General features: G+C 31.3%; 1 protein-coding gene across 9 annotated transcripts; it reads right to left on the minus strand.

The window, feature by feature from the left end:
* Nucleotides 1-398: 398 nt before the first annotated feature.
* Nucleotides 399-27,932, minus strand: LOC128191854 (carcinoembryonic antigen-related cell adhesion molecule 5-like). 9 transcript variants are annotated; one of them, XM_052864184.1, is made up of 17 exons: nucleotides 27,882-27,932; nucleotides 23,361-23,663; nucleotides 21,081-21,383; nucleotides 20,371-20,640; nucleotides 19,971-20,240; nucleotides 19,595-19,864; nucleotides 18,876-19,136; nucleotides 15,716-16,003; nucleotides 15,317-15,601; nucleotides 14,249-14,359; nucleotides 13,931-13,943; nucleotides 13,088-13,140; nucleotides 9,837-9,858; nucleotides 9,105-9,169; nucleotides 8,061-8,079; nucleotides 2,478-2,563; nucleotides 399-1,033 (listed from the first exon to the last, which is right to left on the minus strand). In XM_052864184.1, the coding sequence occupies exons 2-17, from the start codon at nucleotides 23,470-23,472 to the stop codon at nucleotides 957-959; spliced, it is 2,505 nt and encodes an 834-aa protein (XP_052720144.1). In that variant the 5' UTR covers nucleotides 23,473-23,663; nucleotides 27,882-27,932; the 3' UTR covers nucleotides 399-956. The 9 variants fall into 9 exon arrangements, 4 of the variants coding, with proteins under 4 accessions (XP_052720144.1, XP_052720140.1, XP_052720143.1 ...); XM_052864180.1 differs by lacking the exon at nucleotides 27,882-27,932 and adding an exon at nucleotides 27,458-27,645; XM_052864181.1 differs by lacking the exons at nucleotides 399-1,033; nucleotides 27,882-27,932 and adding exons at nucleotides 1,460-1,940; nucleotides 27,458-27,646.

Genomic DNA, 27,932 nt, shown 5'->3' on the forward strand with positions numbered 1-27,932 from the left:
CATGCATGTCAATTGTTATGTAAATGTGCTTTTGTGCAATTTATATTGTAACATAAAATAGATGTAAATATCAATTGGGAGTACATATGTTTTACTGTGATATAGACTATAACAATTAAGCAATTATCTTACCTGGTCAAATTCCCGTTTCGCGCACATTTTTTCGATACCTAATTTTCAAATGTGTGCAAAACGGGAACAAACCCTGGCTAATCGACTTTAGAATTAATTAGGTAGAGTGTCACGTGCTTACGTAACATCAAAGGCCAGCATTAAAATGATTAGCTATACATTGAAAACATGAAATTTTATGATCTATTACATATATCAAAGTGGACAAATAAGCAACTCTAAAACATTTATTCAAATTTTATTCTAAAATATGTAAATAACTCTCATACTGTATTTTAATCAGGAGCTGTATTCCACTCACATAGCAAAATTGTAAATATTTATCATAGTACATACAATGTAAGATAATGATTACATTGGCGATAGTCTGTTACAATGAATGCATTCGATATCAAACGATAAGAACAAAACTATATACAAGTTAATAAAACCTTTTAAAAGTTTTTGATTTAACAAGTAAGATAAAAAAAGAGTTTTGAATTTAATTATTTTGATGAATATCAGCTAATCAATATCGGCTATAAATATATATCTTTTTGTAGCTAAGCAAACAAATATGGACATTTTTCTTAAATTTAATAATTCATAAGAATTTTTGTAGAACATACTGAAGTAGGAAATGTATTTGCTATTTGTAACAATTGATAATTTTAATTGTTTCTTAATTCAATAGTTCACAGTGCATGCTGTATTTTGTTAATAATGATGAAAAAGAAAAAGGCGACATACCACTGCAGTCATAGTATTTTTATTAAAAAGTACAAATCACGAAAAAGATTGGCCACTGTAACAAATCATCAGTTGTTGGTTGTAGTAAAAAGAAATTACTTTGAAAACGAGAGGTTTATGTATTCTGCAGAATTATCTGTTGCGGATTGGTTTGCGTATATATTAGACACATCTATAAATAGAAATGTGATATGAAATATACTCATGAAACAATTGCATATATTTCTTCATATTTGTCACAGCTATAGCTATTTGCAATCAAGTTTATCAAAATAATTATTCACTGATATGAATTTAACCACGGATACTAGACAATAACCAATTTAATGCTAATGGCAGATATGCTTTTTGTACCATTTAAATTAAACCAGTTTGAATTAACCCCAAATACCACTTCTCTACATTTCTGTCGTAATAGTGAACCTAATAAAAATAATTAACAATGAATGAGAAAGAGACAACAGTGATCCGACCCATAAATAACCTTGGATGAATTTAACAAGCACACGGCTGTTCTTATAACGGAGGACCTTCTTGTTAGTTATGGTTTTGTTGGTTTTTTTCAACTATTAAAATTTATCTGACACATTTTTAAAAAAAATGATCTGGCCTTTTTCAATGAATTTTTCAAACTTAACTCTAAACAATATTTGTAAGAAAATTATCGACCAGTTTTGGGGGTCGTCACCTCCGGTCCTGAGTAAATCAGATTTCATGTACTGCTTGTTCACGGCTTTTCTCAAAAAGTATCAAGGATAGAACTTTCAAATTTTAAGCAAATATAGAGTTTATATCCGCAGTGCCCTATCCGAACGTTAGCTGTTACTTTCGGTCGTCACCGGATGGTACGAAACCTCCCTGGTTTTGTTTCAACTGTTTTATATATTCGATAATTTTAAATATTTGTTAGAAACGCTTTTTATGAATGCAGATTTGTTTTTAAAATCGATCAACGCATTCTTGAGATTTTAAATCTTCAAAGTCCTGAAGCGAAAGTTCCCGTCGCATAATGGTTAGAGTAGTGGACTTGTGCTCAGGCAAGCCGAGTTCAATCCCCTAGTGCCGACTGTTTTTTCTTCCTAAATGTGATTTGATACACGATTTTATCATTGACATTAAAGAGTTTACTTATTTTTGTTTTGATTATTAAAAGATCACTCACTATATTATCGCATTTTTGCCACTTTAAATATATTTTTGCCACTTCAAATATATGTCCTATGACATCCTTTGAGAGGCTTTCAGCTCATGTGAGCTAAAAGCAAAATTTTATTGAAACTTGTGCCAATTAAACACAGATGAAACAATGACAGGCTCAAATTTTGTTTTCAAAACAAAGAATTTCAAACTCTGCATCTTGTTAATTACTCAATATTTGACTTTCAAAATTTGACAACAAAGCATTAAAAATACCTATATTATTCATTTTAAACATTACGAATGGAAAAATACAATTAATTGTTTTAGTTTAAATCGTGTGTAAGAACCTTTTAAAGGGATCTATACACAAATTTTAAAATTGTGATTTTTAGAATGGTTTATCTTAACTTGCTAAGTATATATATCTTCATGTGTAACTTTAGAAATATTTAGTAAATAACTACCATGTTTTATACCTTTTGTGTACTTGGCGATCATCTGTTTGTCACAAATGTTTCGTTTATCAGAAACCTCTGTCTTTTGTAAGCTTTCATACATTTGACTATAATTAAAAGGATTTCTATATGATATGATATATAGATAAGATGTCGTTTGAATTAAAACATACTTTAAGCCCTTTTCACAATTTGCACACGAGCAGTTTGCGACACTTTGCGATCAGAATTTTTAAGATTCGCACGAGCTTTCTCAGACGTTGCACGAGCTCTCGCATTCGTTGCACACGCTCTTGCATTCGTTGCATGCATGCGTTTTAGTGATCGCATCAAGTCTCCTCAAAATAGTGGGCATGCACATTATTCAGACGCGACCGAATGCGATCTAAATCATCGCTGTGCCACGCACGAACAATAGTGCGAACGTTTTATAACGTTTTGTGTACTTGCAAGAGTGATGCACGATTTTTATAGGTCGTAAGATGAATCGCAGTTGTTTATGCGCGTATTGTGTGACCACAAGACTGTTGCTCAACATGTCTCATCGCAGGACAGTTAAGGCAACATTTTGCTTTTAAACAGCAGTAAAAGGATGTCGTTTTGCTTTTGTCTATTCATTTCTGCATAATGAATAGTTCTAAACTATTTTGGGTGTTATTGTAAAGATATGGGTCACTTTTACTTGACCATGTCTAAATTTGTCGGTCACGTGACTTTTTAGGGTCACGTGGGCGTCTTTTAGACAAAAATCGTCAATGCTAAAATGAGACAAAAAGTTCAAGGGCAAGGCAAAGGAATTTAAGAGTAAGTAATATGGCAACATATTCAAAATTATCCATACATCATAGAAATCAATGCTCATTCAGTTGTAAAGTTTACTAGTAATGTAAATTTCTTTAAAAACTGGCTACTTGTTCCTAAAATAGTGCATTTTTGTATATTTTCATTAAAATTAAAAAGTAAACCTTCATCTCTCAACAAATGAGCATCAGTTTTTATAAAGAACTCGTAACAGGGAAGAAAATCATACCAAGTTTAATAATATCTATAGCCGTCTTGCACTTGAACTTTTGCATTTAATTTCTCAATCTAGAAGTCCTCTCAAATCAATACACATTTCAAACGCACAAGTGATCCCAAAAGGGGAGGTAACTCTTTGAGCGATAACTCTTTTGATATAGGCGCGATGTCATTTTATCACATAATCCGAATTAATTTTAAGATATGTTCCAACAGTACATTATGTCAATGGTTATTTAAACATAGTGCTTCTGTTTTATTTATTTTAAAAGAGACAATGAATCGTCCGCATTTCCTCTGTTGTATCATGGATGTAAACAAAAAACCGTTGTGTATCAGTTCTCTTGGTTAACCGCATTCGCGGAGTTATTGGTTTCTTAATTTTTTTTTAGTAATGGGAGAAAAATATATAAGAGCTAATTGTACACAATTATTTGAGGGATTAGATGTCAACAGAGACAAATGAAGCCCCTGATATTAATATACTAACTAAATTGTTCTCATAATATATATTAAAAAATAAGATATGGAGTATTTTTTCATTATTTATGTGCAGCCTTTGCCCAATGACTGCATATTCTATAGCACTGATTGGGTCTGTTAATATTATTCTGGGGAGGTTCAAAGGGGTAACTTTATTCTGTTTGCCAGGGGCCAGGTACCATGGTGTTTTACTATGTAAATTGTGAATTAAATTAGAATTTGCCACGGGGACTATACATGTAGATCTGCCCATGTATGAGGCCTTTTCCCATCCCCCATAAGTAATCAACAGTATTCACCTTTGTATTACACATGTTACACTTGTAATTTAAACACTGATTAAAATTGACTTTTATTTTTATTCAACACATGCAGAATGATTAAGATTAAGGAGAGGGGGGAGGGTTAGCATATCTGTTCATTCACAAAATAAATTCTAAATGCTCATTTCTCATTACCGAGAAAGGAAATAGAGTGTGTAAATCCTGCAACAAGGCAATCAAAAGCCATTTTTGGTTCACATCAATATATTGAATTTAAATAAGTCTGAATTCTCCTATGTGAGAGACTCTCTCTACCGCCCATTTACATACCATCCCCTTTCCACTTCTCAAACAAAATTATATATATAGAAACAATTATATTTGGTTCATTTGTTTTATTAATTCAAGAAGATAAAGGGACTTTCTGAAAAAAAAATTCTGTGACAACTGTGTCAAACCTGACATATGCATGCAAACTCAAAATTGCAATTTCTTTTTATGATGTCAATGTGTTTATTGTATGACTTCTTAGTTATGGTCCTCTTCTCTCTTCAAAGACACAGTCTTCCTGTTCCTAAAGTTCTGGTTTTTCTTTCCATCATTTCATCTTGTATATGACACCAGGATAAGGGTGCGGGTAAATGATCACCAATAAGAACATCATTTATGTAAATCTCAAGACAAAGCAGGTACCAGCTAAAATGAAAATTATATAATATATTTCAGTAAGTTTAACTTGTTATTAAAATGGCTGAAAGACTGAGATGGAGGATTTTCTACAATTTGATAGTCAATGGAATTTATTTATCTTAATAAACATTTCATTATGTTTAGATGTGCATTTAATTTTGCACAAATTCAAATACAACTTTTCAGTTTGAAATTATTCACATCCTCACCCCGATATGTGCATGATATTAGTTTAATTGCACCCCTTTATTTTACCCGGCCTGACCTTAAAAATGCACCATGCACCTCTCTCTCTCTCTCTCTCTCTCTCTCTCTCACACACACACACATAACTGATTTGATTGATTGATATTATATAATGCTGGTGCAGTCAGTGTGAATTATATTCTTTATTTGCACAAGACATACATCTTATGGCATAGGTTATTACATATAAATATAGCAATATTGAAATAATGGTATGGTACATGAACATGTGAAGTTCATTGATAATGTATATAAAATAAAATTTTACTAACAGGCAAAGAAACCAGAGAAATTTTTCTTAATTATCATGAATATTGAAAGCTAGATGGAGATACTTCCCCAAATTACACAGTTCTTTAAAATTTTGAACACTTAATAATTGTATAAATTTGTATACAGAAGGTTTTTTCCAATAATATTTCTTAAAATATTTTACTCGGATTTCTCTATACTGCTGACATTTCAAAATTAAAACATACCATGTATTGTTGATGAGCAATATTCAAAATTGTAGATTTATAAATAACATAGGTTTATATCAATCATTTTAAAACATTAAATGAAACCATTCGTACTTGAAAATCAATTCAGCTGTTTTCACACAGTCTTTGTATTGTTTACTCATAAATTGAAATAAAAACAAACAGCTGTGTAAAGCTAAATATTTTCAGTACAAGTACTATGAACTGATTCGTGTCGATTGGTGAAAATGATCAACAATTTAACTGACTGGCAATAAAGCTACATGTACAATGTACATTGTATAGGCCTAAATGTAAATAATGCAGTCTCTCCTCATGTTTTGAACGAAACAACACATTAAGTCGACCAGAAATGCATCAACAGTATAAAATCACAATAAAATAGTTATTGAACTATCTGGTATATTACAAATACACTGCATATCTATTCTACACACCTGATAAATCATCAGAAGATCGCCATCATCGGTAATACCAGCTACACGTGTTTACATCGTCTGACGAGCGCTTTTGGGACGCAGATTCACACCCACACGACAGATGCGTTATGGAAATTCTTCGTATATTCTGATTGTTGTAAACTTATAAAAACACACATGAGTGATTCGTAGTTATATTTTGCTTATGAAGTATTAAATCAGCCGTATTTTATGCTAAACTGCTGTTTTCGGTATATGTTCTATATATGGTAATACAGAGGCGAGGCGTATATTATGACGTCATAACTCATTATCCCTTCATTAGCATATCAAAACGATGTGTTGCCTTATCTGTCCTGCGATGTTATTTTGCAACGTTTTACTATAATTGCACGACTTATCAGTAATAGAGTAATATATAATATAATAATATAATATTGGCGGTTTTAAAGAGGTGATAATAAAGCCACGCTTTGCCACTTGTATATTTACCCTGTATAAGCATCTCTGTTTCAGACCACAGTTTAACAATATACATTTATTGCATATTGGTGAGTGATAAATGAAGGGTAATTTCTCCAAGAAAAATCATATTTCCCGAGGGCATCGATGGAGGGAAATTTGTTTTTCTGGGGGGAATGAATCTTCATATTCCCTCAACATTAATGCAATAAACGTTTAAAGCCCCTTTCACTTTTCTTTCATAATTTCAAATCATAGATAGTTAAGTTGGTGTTGTGATATAAGGAGAATCATAATGATTAAATCTTTTTTAAATTTACTCATATTTGTTTAAATCATATGCTCATATCGGCTTTTTCATTCCTACGAAATCGCCCTGTCACGTGACTTTCTAGACCAATCAGATCAAATAGAATAATCATATTGAGGTATAATAATAAATGCTGCTGAATCGCTGTTTCTTCTTGGGCGGCATGTTCTCTGGCTTTCAACCATGTCTACTGTAAAGCGTCGGAAATATATACCTCCTCTGACTCGCGCGAGCATTAGTACCATGAAACGCATAATCGCACGTCCAGTCGAATTGGCGCATGCTTAATCGTTCGATCACCTGATATCTCGCGCGATCCCATCGCATTATCTATCAACAGTCGCTTTAATTGTACAACAGTCGCATATAGACGTAAGATATACCGCAAGATTTAATTCGTTTGCATCGCTCAACGCTCGCTTACATCGTGCGAATTTCGTACGAATACTGTTTTCAAATGCGATTATTTTGGCAACAGTTTACGATTCATATCTAATTTTATCGGTCGCACGAATATTCAGTCGCTTCTGATCGTGCGCCAATTGTGAAAGGGATTTTACATTGAAAAATTCAGATCTAAGGGGCATGGTCACGATTTTGGTCATATTTTATTTTTCTGTTTTTATTATTTACAATGCTTTATGAATGCATTTCTAATGATCAAATGAAATTTGGGTACCCGTCGATGAGTTTTAAGCAAGATACAGGGCTCATAATTCTTCGTCATGTAAACAAGGTTCAATATACCAGTGAAAAATCTTTTTCAAGATGATTAGTCTATATTCTTATTCATTTTAAGCATAGATAAGCAGGTCCTAACATTTAAAACATTCATTTTAGGTCTAAAACTGGAATTTTCACTTCAACGTTCAAAATGTAAACAAAAGCTTTGTTTACATAGCGAGGAATTGTAAGCTCTGTAACTCGCTAATAACTCAACAAATGACACTCAAAGTTTGGCTGCCTATTAAAAATGCCCTACTGAAGCATTCTAAACATTAAAATCGAAAAAATAATTTTGGACCAAAATCGTGACCATGCCCCTTTAAATGAAGATTTACAGATTAAGAATTTGCAGCTCTTCGCAAATGTTACAAAACTTTGAACAATTTTTTGTGTGAATTTAACCCATTTTGTTATTAAAACATGTATTAAACTTGGAGAGAGAGAGAGAGAGAGAGAGAGAGAGAGAGAGAGAGAGGGGGAGAGAGAGAGAGAGAGAGGTGTACCTCTTAGTTTCTTGACTTTCTACAAAATAAAATTTGAATTAGCACTAAGCATTATCATAATTTTGAAAAATATGTATCATCAAGATTTCTAGTAATTCGTCCACAAATGACTAAGTAATGTAAGTATATTGCTCACATTATTGTGTACTTTCTAGTTCTTAAATCTCAAAGATATAGAGAAAATAATCCTATAATTATACTACTTCCTCTAACATATTTTCCCAATTCTGATTTAATAACAGAGAAACATGACACTCATAAGCGTGTGTTTTTGAAGATACTCTAGCTCTACTTACACTGGTCTATCTTAAAATAGACTAAAACAACAGTTCATTTTTTATGCATCCACACGGCCAGATGTAAAAGAATCTTATATTTGGTTATGGTTCGTTTGGGAAGACGACATTACTACAACCGCTATAGTTTTACAAAAACATTCTAGCTGACTAATCTTTAGGCATAACTGTAGGTTAAACTGATGTCTAATAAAACGCCTGGATATCCATTAATGAAGATTTTAGCTTTATGTGATCTTAGCTACGTATAAACAGGTAGGAGAGATCTATATGCAGACTCTAAACCATGCCTTTAGACAATGTTATACTAGTATATAAAAATTGCCAGGATATTAAACACTGTATATATTATACCTAGAGAGTGTGGGGGATATGTGAGGTTTTCTTATAATGTTTTTGATAATCTCAATCATACAAAAATAATAAAAATAAAAATATTGTTTTTATTTATTTGAAAGCGCGTTTAAACTATTTATATTATCAACCAAATAGATGCACCTTCCTTAACTATTTTTATTACATCAACAATTTCTGAATTCAAGCGCGACCCTATAATTGGATATTAGATTGCGATCGTTTATCACTCAGAAAAGTTGTTTTTAATCTTTTTTGATCGAAATAAAAAAATGTTTTCTTTAGCAGCTTGGTCGGATTGCATATCTGTGTTTACAGTATGACGTTTATAATTTCTTTTTGAAAAAAATTTGAAAATTGAGGTCACCAAAATGATAATAAAAATTTGCATTACCTTTCATTAGATAAGCTTCGTACTGATTTGCACCCTCGTTTTGTGATAATATATCATAAACGTTTCTGAAATATAAACAAAACCACGACGAATTCTTGTACCAATCTAGTTATTTCAAAAGAACATTTTATACTTTTACAATATAAACTATTTAGTCTCTTACAATTTTGTTAATTAATAGTAACGTTTGCTTATATGTTTTAAATCTCTCGTCTCGTTACAATGATTTTACATAAGCAAAGCAAATCTTATGCGTTTGTTTATTTTTGATTGGTGTATTAGTTAAGATATTTAAAATATAAAACAAATCGTGAATTTTCTTAACAATTACCTTCGATCAGAAGAACCACAAAAACGATTTAAAGGAATAAAAATACAAAACTGCATATTGCGTTATGATAAAAATGCAAATGGTATCACTAGATACATTGATTGACGTTACACATTTGTTGTCATAAAGTTTGGAATTATTTTGAAATTGGCGGTTTTGAAGAAGTGATAATTCTTGAACGACTTCTTTTCCATTACAATATTCATTTTTACTTCAATGATTAAATAATGATACCCGCAAGCTAATTTTGGTGCTTAACGAATAATGATAAAGCCAAATTAAGCGTTTGCGATTAATGAGAAAGTTCTTAAAAATAGTATTTTTGATACATTTCTTGATTTTAATAATGATAGATGCATAACATACGGACTAGGACTAAATAACTATCAATCAATACTCACCTTTCACTATGTTCATTCCGTTCTAAAAATGAAATTTAAATCAAATTAAATCGTTAATTTATTCCAAATAGCCAATTCTTAATCAATGAAACACATTTTGGATAGTTCTTCTCAGTCATCAATATGAAATTAATTCTGAGCATTTGTAAAAAAAAAACCCAAAAACTAGATACTGTCATTAGACAGTAGTACCCGCATCAAGTGTTTGCCCCTAAATGACACTGTTGTGTACCAGTTTAATTAAAATTAAAGGCCAAATGCAAGTTCTAGTAATACGTTTAAAAATTATAATTTTCATAACTGACATATGAGATCCCTTCCCATATGATAATTCACATGAGCAGCACTTTATGTGCAATTTGAGGTTGATCTGTTTGCATGTGAATTTTAAGTTAATCAATATTCCTAGCATTTCATGTGACAGAAATTATTACAAACAAAATTAAATTATGCCCCCTCTCCGCGGCGGTTGCCTACATGTACATAATTGTGTGCACTGAATTAGAGAAGGACTTGGAGTTACGAATCCAGACCCTCCCCCCCCCCCAATAAAAATTTATTTATATCAAAAGTAAAATTACCAAAAATACTCCTCGGACTCCAATGCCCTTACGAACATGTTATTGCTCTAACCCATTGCGTTTCAATGTTAGATAACATTATTTTGGGAGAAATATTATATTTATACTTCATTGTTTATTTCAATAGGAAGTATATATTACAATATGCAGGTGTCCTGCAACAATTTAAAGCTGTTATTTACCTTATCAAATAGTGCAAGGGGTTTTGAAAAATAGGTCATAAAAATACATGCATGTTACAAATAACTGAACTTTGTCTCTCCCTGAAATTATCAAATATCATAAAAACAATTGAGATTCCCACCTTAATACAAAGATTTTGTTCTTCATTTGGTCATGGCACATTAGATCAAAATGGTATGTAAGTCTTTACCCTAAGGGGTCATCCTGTGACCCCCTTAGAATCAGAAATTGTTAAATATCTTTAAATTATTGATGTTTGATGACCCTATCACTATTTAAGGTCGAATAACACACCTGGAAAAAGGCACTCAAATTAACAGGAAATATTTTAATGATGAAAGATAAAATGATGAATAAATTGTACAAATGTAAAATAAGAGAAAAATTGGCAGTTTGGGGATAAAAAATGAATATCTAAAATAATTATTTCAGAAAGTAAAAACAAAAACCCCTGCAGGAATCGAATTCAGGATGTACGGATCACAAGTCCGACACTTTATCCACTCGGCTATGAAGTAAGTCACCTGTTTCAGTTCATAAGATCCTTTTAATAAAACATCAGCGGTCAGCCATTTTGTGATGATGTGTTGTTCCACCTTCATCTTTATTATTAAGTCTCCTAAATGAAATTCGAGACTTATTGTTTTTGTAAAGTTCTTATTGATGTAAAATTATTCTTCTGTTTCTTCTTTTCCGGTCTGAACTTGTTTCTCACAGATGGCTAAACAGAATTGCACAAAAATCTAGGATACAATAGGCCTGCATATCTAGTTGTGCACCCTAGTTTGATTTTTCTCATTTGGGGTTAGACAACAACTTTTTTGGGGGGAGGGGGGTCAAAATGATGTAGGGTTTAAAATTGAACCTTATAGGAAGAATTGTAGACTCTATTGTAAATGGTATCTTGAAATCGGACCGAGATAATAATATAGGGTTTTCATAATCATATATTGACTATTACTGGCAATGTATTGGGTTTATTAGATCTGACCCCAGGGGTAATCCCCCCCCCCCAGGAATTGGAAATTGCCATATATCTTAGAAACTGTTATAATCATGACCCCATAACCATATATATTCTTGTTCCTTATATCAAGGGGCATCAAATGTTATGTAGGTCATAAGCCCTTAGGGTGGTCCTGACCCTCCTTCGAACAGCAAGTCCCTTAATATCTTCAAAACAGTTGAGATCCCGACCCTTAAAACATATATATTCTTGTTCCTTGTGTCAAGGGGTATAAAACAGTATGTAAGTCATGGCCCCCGGGGGTAGTTGTGACCCTCCTCGAACAGGAAATGCACAAATATCTCGAAAACGGTTGAGATCCCAACCCTTTAACCATATATATTCTTGATCGTTTAAGGGCATCAAACGGTATGTATGTAATGGGCCCGAGGGTTAAATTTTAAAAACCGTCATACACATCTATAAAACAGTCCCTATCATAACCCAGGATATGATGTGTCTATCCATTTAAAAATCGTAACAGGAGTTACATGTTTAGGATCTATGTTTTTAGAGTGATAAACGTCAATTTTCCGCTACTATTTGACTCCCTTGATGAAATTTAAATTTTTAAAACCTTTCTACACATCTATAAAACAGTCCCTATCATATCCCTAGATATGATGTGTCTATCCATTAAATCATAAGAGGAGTTCTGGGATCTATGTTTTTTTTGAGTGGTAAACGTCAATTTTTTGCTACTCTTTGACTACCTGGATGAATTTAAATTACAAAAACCTTATTGCACATTTGAAGGACAGCCCCAATTATATCCCAAGAGATGACGTAGCTACTCCAAAAGTTGTAAGAGGAGTTCTGAGAACCATACTTTTTATTGCAAAAAAACTTCATTTTTTGTTGCCCACTGATCCCCTAAATAAAAAATATTCTGGAACCTGATCACACTTCAATATGCGCCCACCAATCACACTTTAGGAGATCATTTGGCTACTGCAAAAGAATGACGTTTTTGAAACCAGTTTATTTTGTAAAAAAACGTCATTTTTCGCCATTCAACGACCCCAGGATAAAATTGAAATTTCAGAAACCTTATTTTTGCATCTATAGGATACCTTAAAACATATTCCAAGAGATGATTTGTCTACTGCTGAAAATGTAGGAGGAGTTCGAGTAAGAAGATTTAAGAATAAACCCCGTAATTTTTCACCAAATATTTGACCCCTAGGACACTAAAGAATTTTTGGAACCTTTTTACAAAACAACATGACACTCAAAATCAAACACCAAGAGTTCAGTTTGCTGGATTATAAGATGTAAGAGCAGTTTAAGAAAGTAAAACGTGACAGACGGACGGAACAGGGTAACAACATTATACCCAAACTTTCTTTAGAAAGTGCGGGTATAATAATGATCAAAGAATGCTTTATTATAGTTTGAATTAAACTGGCTCTCTTAGAGAATATAAAACTGGGGTTAAGTTAATGGCTGAAATTTGTAAAAATGAACTTCGAAACGAATACCTGCAAGTGTTGTGTAATGTGATGCATCTTCGTTCGCTCTTATACGGTTATTACTGTTACAATATAAAGAATTATACAATATATTTCAAATATATTCTTCTGACCTGTTGTCCATTTCTATGTCTGGAATACGACATTGAAAGAAATAGCCCATACACAGATTTTTAGTGAATGAAAATATTATTTCTGGCTCTTCCTTTCCATACCTTTTTTTTAATTTTAAAGAAATTACTATATATAGTTGAAAATTTTAAAAACCATTGAATGTATATTAAATGAAAATAAATATATTACGAATATTTACAAATAGTTACATATTTTGAAACACAAGTATGTAATGTTAATGATGAAATATGCAAATCACTGAAGATGTTCAATTGAAAATGTTTTAAAACAGATGATATTAGATATCATCCCATATCATCTACAAAAAAAGCTGTTAAACGAAAATACGTTTTATTTTTTGGAATTCGTTGAAATATAGTTAAAACTTTTATTTCAATGTTAAAGAAGGGGGGGATAAATTTCTGAAAAAAAATGAGAAAACAAAAAGTATGCATTTTCATTGTTTCAGATAACGCAAAATGCACAACATATATATATATATATATATATATATATATATATATATATATATATATATATATATATATATATATATATATATATATATATATATATATATATATATATATATATATATATATATATATATATATAAGATGAAAATATGTTGTACGAATGATTGTACGTGAATTTATTTGTCATCCTAACGATAAACTAAGTGTAGTAAAAAAAACAGAAACAAATTGAGAAAAATCCATAATAAAACAATCATCCTACCTTGCTTGGCTGCCTGAAAAAAAAAGGTTGTCATATGTTTCATAATAAAAATTCACTCTGGTTGTTTAATGACTTTATTTGCATTTCCCCTACTTATACTTAAAGACACCAGCTGTTATTCAGCATTGAAGATTAATTAACCACAAGAAATAAATTATTTGCATGTGTTTTAAATATTAATTTCATTGTTGAATTTTAATGTATTTTAGTTTTCCACATAATTTGAAGCCCCCAAAAATGGGCAGTACAACCCATCATTTATAAGTGATAATTTTCTAAATATATTACATTGACTATGAAAATAGTTTATGTTTATACCTGACTTTTTGAATCTTCGAAAAACCACGACAACAGCAATGACCACAATTGCTAGAGTAATCCCTCCAGCAGCCACGCTTCCGGTAATAACTGGCAAATTATTAGAAGACTCTAGAATGATAGAATCAAAGCATGATTATGCTAAAAATCAAGTAAGAAATAAGAAACATTAAATTAGAATGTTAAACTGTAAAGATAACATTTTTTTTATATTTGCAATCTCGATTGGGTGTCTTCCAATCATAACATAAATACAAAATAAAATCATTTATTGCAGCCAATTGATGACTTTAAATTCGTCTAGTGATATATATGAGAAAAGATAGTGCTCGCTCAGTGACTTTTTAAAGAAGAAAACATCGCGTATTTTACTTGGAGAAAAATGAAATTGAATTGGGCTAGGTATATTCTTATTTCTGTTGATAAAAAGATCCATAAATCTTATGATTAGATCATCCTATTAGTTCTGACCCTTTGTCTTAGCATCGACAAAGACACCACACTTCATGCTATCTCAGGCAATATTAAGATACATGTACGACACAAGACATTTAAAAAAAATAAACAATTTTGCACTAAAAAAAAGTATCAATGAACCTATAAACTAGTATGATATATTCTTTCATGTGCAAACGTAGTACTTAAATATTTATTTCGTAAATTTCTTTGTGATTATGTAAAGTTAAACATATCAATCAAACAACGATACAGAGCGGAAAAAGTTAAAACTAAAAATGAAGTAAATACTAACAAAACAAACTCAAAACGATTATGAGGAATCTTTTCTCAAATTTCTTCTGTGATGTCGATATCATGCATTGATTGTATTGGCAAAAAAATTGCATACACTTTGTGTTTCTTCTAAATACTTAAAAAATGAACAATTTAAGCAAATTCAATTCATTATGTAATTTTAACAATAATTTGGTTTATGACAGTGTAAGTTAGAATTAGCTATTTAGTTTTAATTAATAAACAAAACATATAAATACTTTTTGTATTAATCACTTCTTCCTTATATGATTATTTCAATGAAAATTTTTTTAACCTTTTATTGAGCCACTTTACCTTTTAATGTCGTGCAGTTGATTCTTTCTGAAGAGATAAGTCCATGACTGTTCTGTGCAGATACATAGAACACATAAGTCGTAGAAGGTTGAAGATTTTGTATAAATGCTGAATGAATTTCATTTTCTCCCCTATCTGATATGAGTTCAGATTCAAATTGCTGACCGTTTGAAGCAAAGATAGTAAATAACTGGGGGTCTCCACCATTAAAAGATGACTTCCATTGCACATTTGCACTCGTTTTTTCACAAAAAATTTCAACATTGCCTGGACTGTTTGGTTTTCCTGTAAGTGTATTATGATCCATGCACATATAGCTTATTTAAAGATGAAGTTTATTGTATTGTTATTTGTTTACTTTGTAAAAGTATTGATAATCAAAAAACGTATTATACTAACTTTGGGGTATTACATTCACAATCATGGTTACTTCTCCAAACGAATTCCATACTTTAAGACGATAAACTCCAAAATTACTCTGATTAAGAACTGCCTGACTGATATGAATGGTAAAATTATTCACTGCATTTCTGCTTATACTTTTCATCATCTGATCGGATACAGATCCATTTTCATATTCCAATTTAATCGAAGGCTCAGGATATGCAATAACAAAGGTTGAAAAATCAATTCCAGTAGTATCAGTCACTCCAAGCGTAAAATTTGTTTTATATGACTGGGGTTTGCCTGAAATATTTAAAAAAATCATTTTAATAAAATACAAATAAGCAAATACATGAAGTAAACACATTACACATTTTAAAAAGCGTAGCTATTTATAAAGTTTGCATTGAATAGGATAGACAATTTATCTAAAATTAGACTAGTAAAAACGCTCCTCTACGTTACGCTATAAAAGATCAAACAACATTTTAATTTAATTAGATTGATAGGATGGGATGTTGGAAACAGGTTACATTATATGTGTGCATGAATAAGTCAAGAAGATAGAAATAAGACTGCGTTCAAACTATTACCATTAAACCAATTTACCTTGATCAAAATCTATCTTGATTACAAATCTTTTTATTCAGAAAAAACTAACAATGCTGTTTATCTAAATCTGATTAAATACTTCAGCAAATATTTTATATTTTTTTATGTTTAATATTTTTTTTACAATTAAATTGCACATATTTTCATTAAAAGAGATAGATAAAACACTTATTTTTTGTAAATAAAGTCACTTTTTTTTTAAATATTTGGAATTACAATTTTCAACAAAACCCTGGGATTCGTATGTTTTTTTTGGTGTACGGTCCATTTACATGGCCTTTTTGCATTTAGATAACAATTCATGATGAATCGCTCTTTCTTCAATCATTTTTTTATCTCAATGAATCATGACACTAAATAAAACTATAACCTAACTTTTTTAGCTATCTTTAATTTTATCATGTTAATTAGTTGGCCCTCTTAAAAAAATCATTAAACAATTATATCAAACGGATCGGAAATATCTAATGAATTAAGAAAATTTACATGTCCGAAGCCAGTTACATTTACCTACATATTTTGATAAAAAAAAAGTTGCATTAAGTTTTAATACTATAGAGTTTATTCAATAATTTTAAAAAGTGATTTACCATCCCGATTTCCTAAGGAGTCATTCAAAAGTTATATGTTTTACATTTTTGGACCCCACGGGAATTTGTTAAATTCATGAATGTAAGAAACTATTATAAAAAATAACCAAACTGTATAAATATAATGACCTTATATTGGATTCGGATTTAGGAAAAAACACAAAATGATATTGCTTATATTATAAAACTATAAAAGAAACTAGACTCTTGTTGCTACAGCAACAAAAAGGTCTTCCGTTCTTTATATATTAATCTGTGAAAAAATTGCATTCCTCTGTAAAAATAAATGAATATGATGTATATTGTGAGGGAGTTTTCAAGTAATTATTTCGATGTAAAAAAAAACCAAAATGACAAATTCAATTTTTTAGTACTTCCTGTGATGACTGGAAGTTATGCAGGATCAAACAGAACATGGAAAACTTATATTCATACACCATTTTGTCATTCCTCCAAGTTTGGTTGTTCTGTTTTTGTCAGTGTTGAGATCTCCTTGAGAAAAGGTTTTTTTTTTGTCTTGATACCGGAAACAGACGAACAGAAGTGATGATAGGCATTTGAAGAGGATTTTTTGGTACATTTACCTACGATACATTACTGTTTATCAGACCGAATAAAATATTCAAAGAAAAAATATATACTTATAATACTTATAAACAGCTTTATTTGTTTGATCCCTTCCGATGAGGACCGGAAGTGAAAGTCCACAAAATGAAACCCGTTCAACACATCTTCAGTCAAATGAACATAATTCGAGTAAGTTTTGTGTCTTGATCTCTTACAGTTTCTGATATCTCACGGGTCTAAATATGTTTTAAAAAGCTATTGGAGTACTTCCTTTGACGACCGGAAGTTACGCCAGATAAAATAAAACAGTGTAAAAACATGTACATACATTGGTCTATCAGGCAACAATGTTTAGTTGTTCAAGTCTCTACCATTTTTGAGATATTTTGGAGACAAGGTTTGTTTTGGGACAGGAAACGTACAAACGGAAGTGCTCAATGAAAATAAAAGCTGACCTTTCTTAGATATTTTTCAGATTATATATTTTTATCTATTAAAGTAACTTAAACTGTCAAAGACAAACAGTTTAACTTATAAAAAGCCAGATTTGTTTGAACTCTTACGGTGTGGACCGGAAGTGACGATCGACAAAATGAAACCCGTTATTCAAATCCTCTGTCAAATGTCTATCATCCAAGTAAGTTTTGTGTCTTGATCACATACAGTTTCTGAGATCTTGAGAGTACAACATTTGTTTTTAAAAAGCTTCCTAAGATAATTTAGATATCTCATCGGAAGTAGATCGTTTTGTGTATATAACATTGCTTAAATGTTATATGTAAGAATTTATACCAGTATTTTTTTCAATGTAAAATTAATCAAATACGTAAAAAAATAAATTTTTGACTTGTTTCCGATGACGACTGGAGGTTACGACAAACAAATCGAAATGGTTTAACACATCTACACATATAGGTCTATCATCCCACAAAGTTTGAATGTTGAAGTTCTTGTTGTTCCTGGGATTTTGAAGTGACAAACTTTGCTTTTTTGTTGCGACACAGTCAACGGACGACAGGAAATGAATTTTTAAAAAAAAAGAAAAAAAAAACCCCGCCTCGATATATTATCATTTTCTATCAATTTTGAAAATTTAAATAAAATTTATTAAGCTGCTATCTCTGAGAAGTCTTGTGGACAAAAAAGGGGGAAAATGATAATAAAACACATTACAATTACTATAAGGTCTTCCGTTGTAAGACCTTACATATATTCAAATCTCTTTTGTCAGTAAACGGAAACACTGTTTAGTATTTTAAAAATATAAGGTTTTATATGCTAAAGCTCACACAAAAGCTGTTAAATCTGCTCTTTTCACTAAAGGTTTCTCTTGGTTTTTTTAAATGTTATCTTAAAATCGAAGTTATGTAATTTCGAATTAATGTTTTAGAAAAAAGACCACTTACAATTAACTTTTACTTCCATCAACGCCGACACGTTTCCCTCCACTGTGTTACTAGCAATAAGGGTAAAATTCTTAGTGTCTGTACATGTGGCTTTCTGTATGATAAATGTAGCGGTCCTCACTGCATACTGGGTTAGTAACAACTCCGATCCATCATACCAGGATACATTTGATAATGGATTGCTGACTATTTCTTTAGTTAGTACGACCCTTTCATTCTCATTTACTGTTATGCTTGGGGAATCGATTATATGTGGCTTGTCTAAACATAATATATATACAAAAATACGATATAAAAGAACTGCAAAGAAAAAATATCAAAGTTTTAGAATAAAATAAGAGTGTACACATTGTATAAACTGAAACGTTTGTAAATACCACTATGTTAAACGGAACTGAAAAAGCAATTAACTAGTAGTTTACAGGTTATTATAACTGTTCCATTTTATTTGCTGTAAAACAATTAGTCATTATACAACTGTACTCTTTACATAATTAACCTTCCTGTTTTTTTTAGGTTTATTAGGACTATAAAAAAGAAAATGTGCCTTTGTCAAAGAAGATGATGAATTGTTTTTCTTTAGAATACTGAAAATGTTTTTAGATAACGTCACTGGTGAAATTTTATCATAATAAAATAATATCACTGTACTTGAATAGGAGACAATCAAAGAAAATTATTTTCTTCTAAAGCTTATAGTTTAAATTTAAGATACTTGCACATAACATCGACGGATATTGTGACTGCTATAGATGTTCCTGCTAAGTTGGTAGAGGTACAATTATACAATCCTGTCCTGTTCCTGTGTATGTTCGAGATTGTATAGGCTGATCCATTATGAAGGACATTACTAGGATTGTTTGTATTGATCCATTTCCAAATAATATTGGTGTTCGGGTTTGCAGCAATCATTAAGCACTCTAATGTACCGTTTCTCCCCTCAATAATTTTGTATTGATTTGGTGTACTAGAAATCACTTCTGGTTTATCTATTAATAGCATATGAATTCATCAACATATGAATTAATCTAGAATTTTAAACATGAAATATTGTATACAAAATCATTGATAGACATTTTAAATGTCATGACTTACACAATACATCCACGGCTATTGTGACTGCTTCAGCTGTCCCTACAGAGTTGCTGGCTGTACAGTTGTATAATCCAGACATATTCCTCTGTATGTCATGAACATGATAGATTGATCCATTATAAAGGACCTTACTAGGACTATCCGTTTTGAACCATCTCCATATAATACTAGTGTTTGGGTTGGCAGCTGTCACTAAACATTCTAATGTAGCTTTTTGTCCCTCTATAACTGTGTATGGACTTGGCATGCGTGTTATTACATCCGGTTTATCTATAAAAACATATAAATGCATCGCTAAGTCTTTAAATCAAGTATTAGTTATATTGCTAATTCCTTTATTTCCATTATAAATATAGAATATCTTACAATGTTAATGCAATTTTATCTAAACTCAACCCACATTGCACATCCACATTAATTACATCCGCTTCAGATGTCCCTACAGAATTTCTGGCTGTACAGCTGTATGATCCGGAAATGTTTCGCTCTATGTTAGGTGCTGTATAGTTTGGTCCATAAAAAAGAGTATAAAAAGGACGGTCTGTTCTGAACCATCTCCACGTGATATTAGTGTTTGGGTTGGCATGAATTACTGCACACGATAGTGAAACTGTCTGTCCTTCCTCAACGATGTATGGACTAGACACAATTGATGTCACTTCTGGTCTGTCTATTGAAATAATTTGAATGTAGCAACGTGTTTTTTATTCAAATAATTAGATCATTTTTAAGTGTTAAATTCATATAATGAATTATTATATGAATATATTATATATAATTATTTATATTAATTTTTAACCATAACTCAGATTGAATTTTTTGTTGACATTTTTTCCATGTTTATCTACAGTATATTTTAATTGTTACTCATCTATAGTATTCCAGAAATATATATGTTGAAAATATATGATTGCAAGTTTTCAATAAGAGTACTATTTAATTTTCTTTTGTTTTTCCTAGATTAACTGAAAGATAAAGTGAAATTTCGATGTTAATTTTTGAAGCAATAATTTACCAAATGTAAGGCAATTTAAATAAGACACTTTAATTTGTATGTTCATGTAGGCAGTGCTACGTGTATACCTTTTCCTCAAAGACTGAGATACATACACAAAACTGTAAGTACATTAACCGTGGAATTTACTCTCTCTCCTGGATTGTTGCTGGCTGTACAATACACATGTTTTCCATTGTCTGATTTGACTGCATTGATTGACAGTGTTGACATTGTTCTCACCAGACCATCGTATAAATTTGTTTGTCCATTTTTTTGGTTTGTAATGTTTACTGTTGACATGTACCACGTGATTTCGGCTGGTGGATTACAGTATGATGTTTCACAGGTTATAATCATCTGTTGTCCCGCAGTCATAGTGATTGGTGTCGGGGTCATATTCACAAATGTCACTGGTGCTAAAGTAATTTAAATAACAATGTATTGTTTTTAAAGCAATGACATTTGATTGTTACAAATTCAAAAGTAAAAGACACAGCTAACAATTTCATTGCATGTTTATCATGTTTGTTGAATAACCTAATTATAACGCTGTTTTAAATATGGATCAGCTATTCTTCCTCTTCTTTACAGAGTTAATATTTGATATTCACAAAGACAGAAATGGGACAAGTAATAACTTATACGAGGGTCAATCAAAAAATACGAAGACACTGTGGCTGTCTATCATATGTTTTTCATGAAAGTCATACTTAACAGATTAATCTTTGCACCGACACTTATGTTATTGATATGCGAAGTTTTAGTCCATTTGATGAAACGGTATTTTTGTTACCCCTTTTTAAAAACAACATGTTTTGTCACCACGGCGCACGGTAACGTTCAAATCATGACGTCAAGATTAAACATGCACAGTTTATAGATATACCCCATCTTTATATCATGCTTAGTCTCTTGTGCCTTTCTCCTTCCAATTTAAAATGGCACTGAACCACTTAACATCTTATTTGCACACATTTGTTCGAGAATCATAAGTTAGTTCATTAAAGTTTTCATTTTCTTACCGTGTATTTCTTAGTTTACGGTAAAGATAACCCTGAACGTCGATTTACGTTACTTACTTTTTGACCAAATATTTACAGATATTCTACTCTCTTTGGGACTGTTTTATATTCAAAATACAATGACCACCACCCTCACAAAATTTATTACAGTTAAACACAAACTTGCAAATAATTGTTGACTTATTTTTTGCACCATTGAGCATTTTCACAGCTTCTATCGGTTTTTTCCTGAGTTAGATCCATTTTATTTGTACTTCTCGTTGCGCCGTGACGTCCGTCAACGTCGATGTTTTTAGTCAACTCTAAAGAGGACTATCTGTGTTCAGTTCCTAATATCTGTTCGACAAAACAATATATCCCGTAATTATTTGGTACATAGAATACCATGACTATACTAAATTTGAAGTTTCAATAATATTTGGTTTTATGCCGAATTTATGGAGATATTACTTTCAACACTATATGGTTTATTGTTGACATAACACAAATTTTGACCGTGCGCCGTGACCTTATTTTTGCAGGATTAAATTCTAAATAATTCTTAGAAATAAAGAAATTAATTAACTTTTTTCCTTGCAAATTCTTTGAAACTATTGCTAAATTATGTCTACCAAATTTAGTAATGATACGACGTTAAGTAACATAACTATGACAAAAGTCTTCGTATTTTTTGATTGACCCTCGTATTCAGTACTTGCTCCATAAACTTTAACCAGGTCCGAACACCGACGCCATGGTTATAACATAAGCTCCACCAGACTTCGTCTCGGTTTGCCTATAAACATTTTTGCGAGTTATCATATACTGTACTTGACATCAACGGTCACCTTAGAAAAGTGGTTTAAGTTTTTAAAAGGTTTCGTGGACGATTGGTTTTTTGATAAAGGGATGTTTAAAGATATTTCTCTACATCTTCATAAGTAGAAACGTAACCCCTAATTGTAGCCTAACCCTACCCAGAGGGATCATGATATTAACAAACTACTCTACCCGATGATACGTTCATACAAGTTTGAGCTATTCTTTCAATATAGTTTTTTAACAGAAATATTTTTAAAAATGCCAAAATATTTCAAAAAATGTCTTAATTATTTACCATGGAAAAAGTGTTCAGCCCTTCTTTTGAAGCAAACTTGTATCCCCTTCACATAATGATGCTTTGTGCTACATTTTTTTTATTTTGACCCACTGCTTTGGCTATGAAGCCGTAAGTGTTAAGTAAAAAAATTACAGAGACAGACATATGGACGACGGACAAAAAGGGATCGGACTTTTAGCTCAGATGACGTACAAAAGCACTACCGTTAAAATCATCAGATAGAATTATTTTCAACATATTAATTCAAGGTGAAGGATAATTAGAATACTTACTTGCTTTTACCAGTAATATGCTATTAAAAAGAACACTTGAATTTGTGACACCGTTATGTAGTGAAAATGTTCCAGCATCATCTGACGTAAAATTGCCCAAACACAAAGACATACTTATTGGAGAGATACTACAGTTAACCTTGTCAATAAAAGGTGAAAAAACGTATGTAGATGATCCATCAAATGAAACACAAACAGGCAAACTGTCTTTTTTGATTGCGAAGGTATAAAAAGAATTGTTCTTTACAAAATCAAGACAGACTTCACCTCCTATCTCACAGTATACTCTGTAACCTAAACATCCTGTAAAAAACAAACAATAATTATATATTTAAAATATATACGATATAAAGATAGATGTTTTACTAAAAAAATTGGTGAATTGTATCAGTAAAATACATGTAGTACACATATTTTTATGACATTAGTCAATTTGAGATTTCAATTTTACTTAATTTTAATTAACTTTTCGGAACGTTACTTAGAGACCACATTAATTTTAAAAATAAACATTTGACTGTGCGCCGTCATCATGAATATTTGGAAGACTAAAAATTTCAGAAAAGTTAATTGTTCATTAATATAAAAAACTTTGAACGTATCATTTTTTCCCAAGGATTTACATTAATAGATAAAATATTTTAAAATACGGGGCAACTGCCCCCCCCCCCCCCTTAACTTTTTATATACTTGTCGAGATTGAGTGGTAGATCTGCGCCCCTGCTAATATATGATGCTATGTTCGAGCACTGGGATTAACTTGATGATTGCTTGATTCCCTCAAAAGTCCTTTAAGCAGTAAAGTCCATGTTTAATGACGTAGAAGCGCGAAAACAAAAAGGCCTGGCTAACAGTGGAAAAAGAAGCGCCAATTGTAGGCGCCCGCTAGCAGGATTAAAACAATCAACCTACGATATAAAAAGTACTTTTAATTTGAAGGCTCCTAAACAATGACGACTCGGGAGTCGTTTGCCCCAGGGATATTTCGGCGCAGGTTCTTTCAAATATAATGAAGATGACCGTGCCCCTAATCCCCTCCAGAATCCAGTTTCACCTATCTGGCACAAGCTCTAGTTTTGGCAATATAGATTTTTATAAAATAACCAACTGGGTTCAAAAAGTTTTCATCTTAATATAAGGAAATAAAGGAGGTAATAAATGAAGCTTGTTTGAATTGTTGTGTAGCCTGACTTAAGGGTGTTGTTTACTAGGGTAAGAGTTTTCAAATTTGGATTGTTATAAAATTCAATGTCATTGAGTTTAATTTGTCCTAAACACAAAAAGTTTTTATGAAATGAATTATTATTGACGAAACATTCGATATTTCTACTAAAATATGTTTTTACGGTGTGACCGTTGAGGCGAGCGCAGAAGGAGCTATTCATCTCTCATCATTATTAAATGCAGCCCGTGGACTTGCCCCAACCAAAAAGTTTGGCTTTGTCTCGAAAACTTTTAATCTTTCCCTAGGCTAATACACTTACACAAACTACATGTATCATTGAGCATTAATGAAATGTTAAATAGATTTATATTCAAATGTTTTGATAATTTATAGAAAGCCGTTTGATTTTTTTTATGTATTACTAAATATAATTGCGTTTTATCAATCCTTTATTTTTTATTTTATTAATAACGATCATTAAAATCAGTAAACAATACATTGCTTGTCTGTGCCTTTTTCTCATTGTTTTCCTTGTTGTTATCTGTGTCTTAATTATTTTATTCTGTAACATCAATTTTGTTTTGAATTTTTTGGTTTTTTATGCTATATATGCTTTGTAGACATGTGCCCTCCTCCTTATTAGTGTGTGATATCCAATATTTTTTAAAGGTTTGACCACATGTCATTTGCAACTATAACAAGTATGTCAGCAAAACTTCAAATCTTCTGCACAAAAATTGTTTAGAAAAAAAAATTAAAAGTGAACTTGATCTCGTTACGAGTAGGTCTTTCGTCCGATTTTGTTTAATATGATAAAATATCAACACTCTCTGCCAAATCTGAGATCCTAGTGAACCTAGGTATTTTGTCTCGAGACCGGAAACGGACGAACGAAAGTGATTAATAAAATAAAAGCTGGTATTTCTTGTATATTTGCCTAGTGTTAATCACTGTTTATCATGCTAGATGAAACACCCAAAAATCTGTTAAACTTCTTAAAAACATGATTTGTTTGAACCCTTCCAGTGAGTACCGGAAGTTACGTTTGACAAAATAAAACCCGTTAAACACATTGTCAATCAATTGTCTATCATTCATAAAAGTTTCTTGCCCCAATCACTTTAGATGGTTAAAATCTCGCGGGTATCAAATTTGTAAAAATGATTGGTATCTAAAGTATTTGATATAAAGTAGAATATGTTTGCTTTTTTTTTACATTGTATAGTTAAGATATATATTAGATCGTGTACTGATATATTTATTCCATGTAAAATTAATAAAATAAAGTAAAAATAATTGTTTGAGTGCTTCCGGTGATAACCGTGTTTGAGATTTCGTGGAGTCATTGTTTTTGTATCTTGACAGGAAACGGACAAACGTAAATGCTCAGTTAAAATAAAGGTTAGTATTTCTTGAACATTAGACAACTATACTTTATTGTTTTTCAATTTAAATAAAATTGTCAAAAAAAAAAAAATAAACTTCCAAACAGCTTGATCTGTTTGAACCCTTAGATGCAGTTTATAATCCGTTATATTACCAAGCGTAAGCAACACACTTAGCAACGCACAGGAGACGATTTGGCTGTTTCTTTTAGGTAACTTACTTACGTATATCAACAGTAATTTAGTGAATTTTACTTACTTTTCCTAATCAATTTGACGATTACGGATAAGCTTAAAGAAAGATGTTAATATAAACATAACATGCTTTCTTTGGTGATTCATTCGGTTTATGAAGGTAGTGATCATTGCAAAACAAATTTACATAACCCGCTAACGGGGGTATGTGTTTTTTCTGCAATGTCACTACCTTTATATCCCAAATGAATCACCAAACAAAACATTTTATTGTTTAAATGAAGATTATCTACATAAGGCTGTTGGGGCTTTCCATAATTTTTAAATACTAAATGCGAGGACCCGTCAGATAAATAAACGAAACTTAAGGCGGTATGAGACACCTCCATATTGTGAAGTATTATTTATAAAAATAAACAATAAAATTAAGTATAAATTCATAAGTAGTTTCTTTCCCAAAATTACCATATAACACCGTAGCGCAGTGGGTAAGAGGATTCACTACGGATCTGTAAGTCAAAAGTCGAATCCATATGGGTTTTTTTAAAATTTTTACCTTTCCAAATTGCTTTGATGATATTTTTTGGATGTATATAAAGATATAAATGCGAGTGTGCACGTGATCGAATAACATAAAGTCTAAAGGGCTATATGAAAGATTTGATAAGGTACCAATCCTTTTTTACATCCCAATATACACCTAAAAATAAACAAAATATCATTTCTAATATTTACATCTGTTGCAAATATTTTGATAACGTTGTATCCTCCTTTTTTGTGATGACCTAGAAAGTCGCTTCGACAAACATAACGTAGCAAAAAAAGTTCAACAATGTTGCAAGTATTTGACCGCGTTAGCGGGTTATGTAAAATTTTCCTGCAATGATCACTACCTTCATAACCCGCATGAATCATCAAAGAAAGCCTTTTATTGAATATATTAACATCTTTCATTATTAATGAATAAACTGGTTATGAAAATTTTGTAAAATTCACTAAATTAATGTTAATGTACAAAAGTACGTAAGCTTAAAGAAACAGCCAACTCGTCTCCTGTGAGACTTTGAGTCTGGCATCGTCATGATTATATCATGCAGTCCGGGATTTTACGAAGGTTGCTGTAGGTTTGGACCAATCGATAAACAGGGCGTGTCAATTTCAGTCCTGTCACTTTCAGCCGCTGTAGATTTCGACCAATCGATAAATAGGGAGTGTAGATTTCAGTCTGGTTGTTTCTATATAGCTATGAATTAACTATAAGTTTCCGTAAGAAATAGAGAAAATTATGCTTGGTTGATGTATATATATATATATAAAGGTGATCTGCGACAAAATATACTGTTCAGACTTACCTGTAACTGTTATACTAGAGAAACAAATACACAACACAGTTAAAAGTTCGATTTTCCGTTCAACTATCACTAAACCCATGCTCATCGCTGTATTATCCCAAACAAAAAGCTTGAATAAAAAAGACTTTAAGCTCACGTAACAAGGAAGTTAACCAAAAGTAGGTATAAATATGCATCAACGTGATATCGATTTATACAACTTTTCAATATATATGGAAGCCTAAAAAGATATAAATTCGGACGATCTTTGTTTCTCTATAGCTATGAACTAACTATAAGTTACCGTAAGAATTAGAGGAAATTATGCTTGGTTGATATATATATATATATATATATATATATATATATATATATATATATATATATATATATATATATATATATATAAAGGTGATCTGCGACAAAATATACTGTTCAGACTTACCTCTAACTGTTATACTAGGGAAACAAATACACAACACAGTTAAAAGTTCGA

Source organism: Crassostrea angulata, chromosome 7 (genome assembly GCF_025612915.1).
Source record: "Crassostrea angulata isolate pt1a10 chromosome 7, ASM2561291v2, whole genome shotgun sequence".
In the NCBI taxonomy this organism is placed as follows: Eukaryota; Metazoa; Mollusca; class Bivalvia; order Ostreida; family Ostreidae; genus Magallana; species Magallana angulata.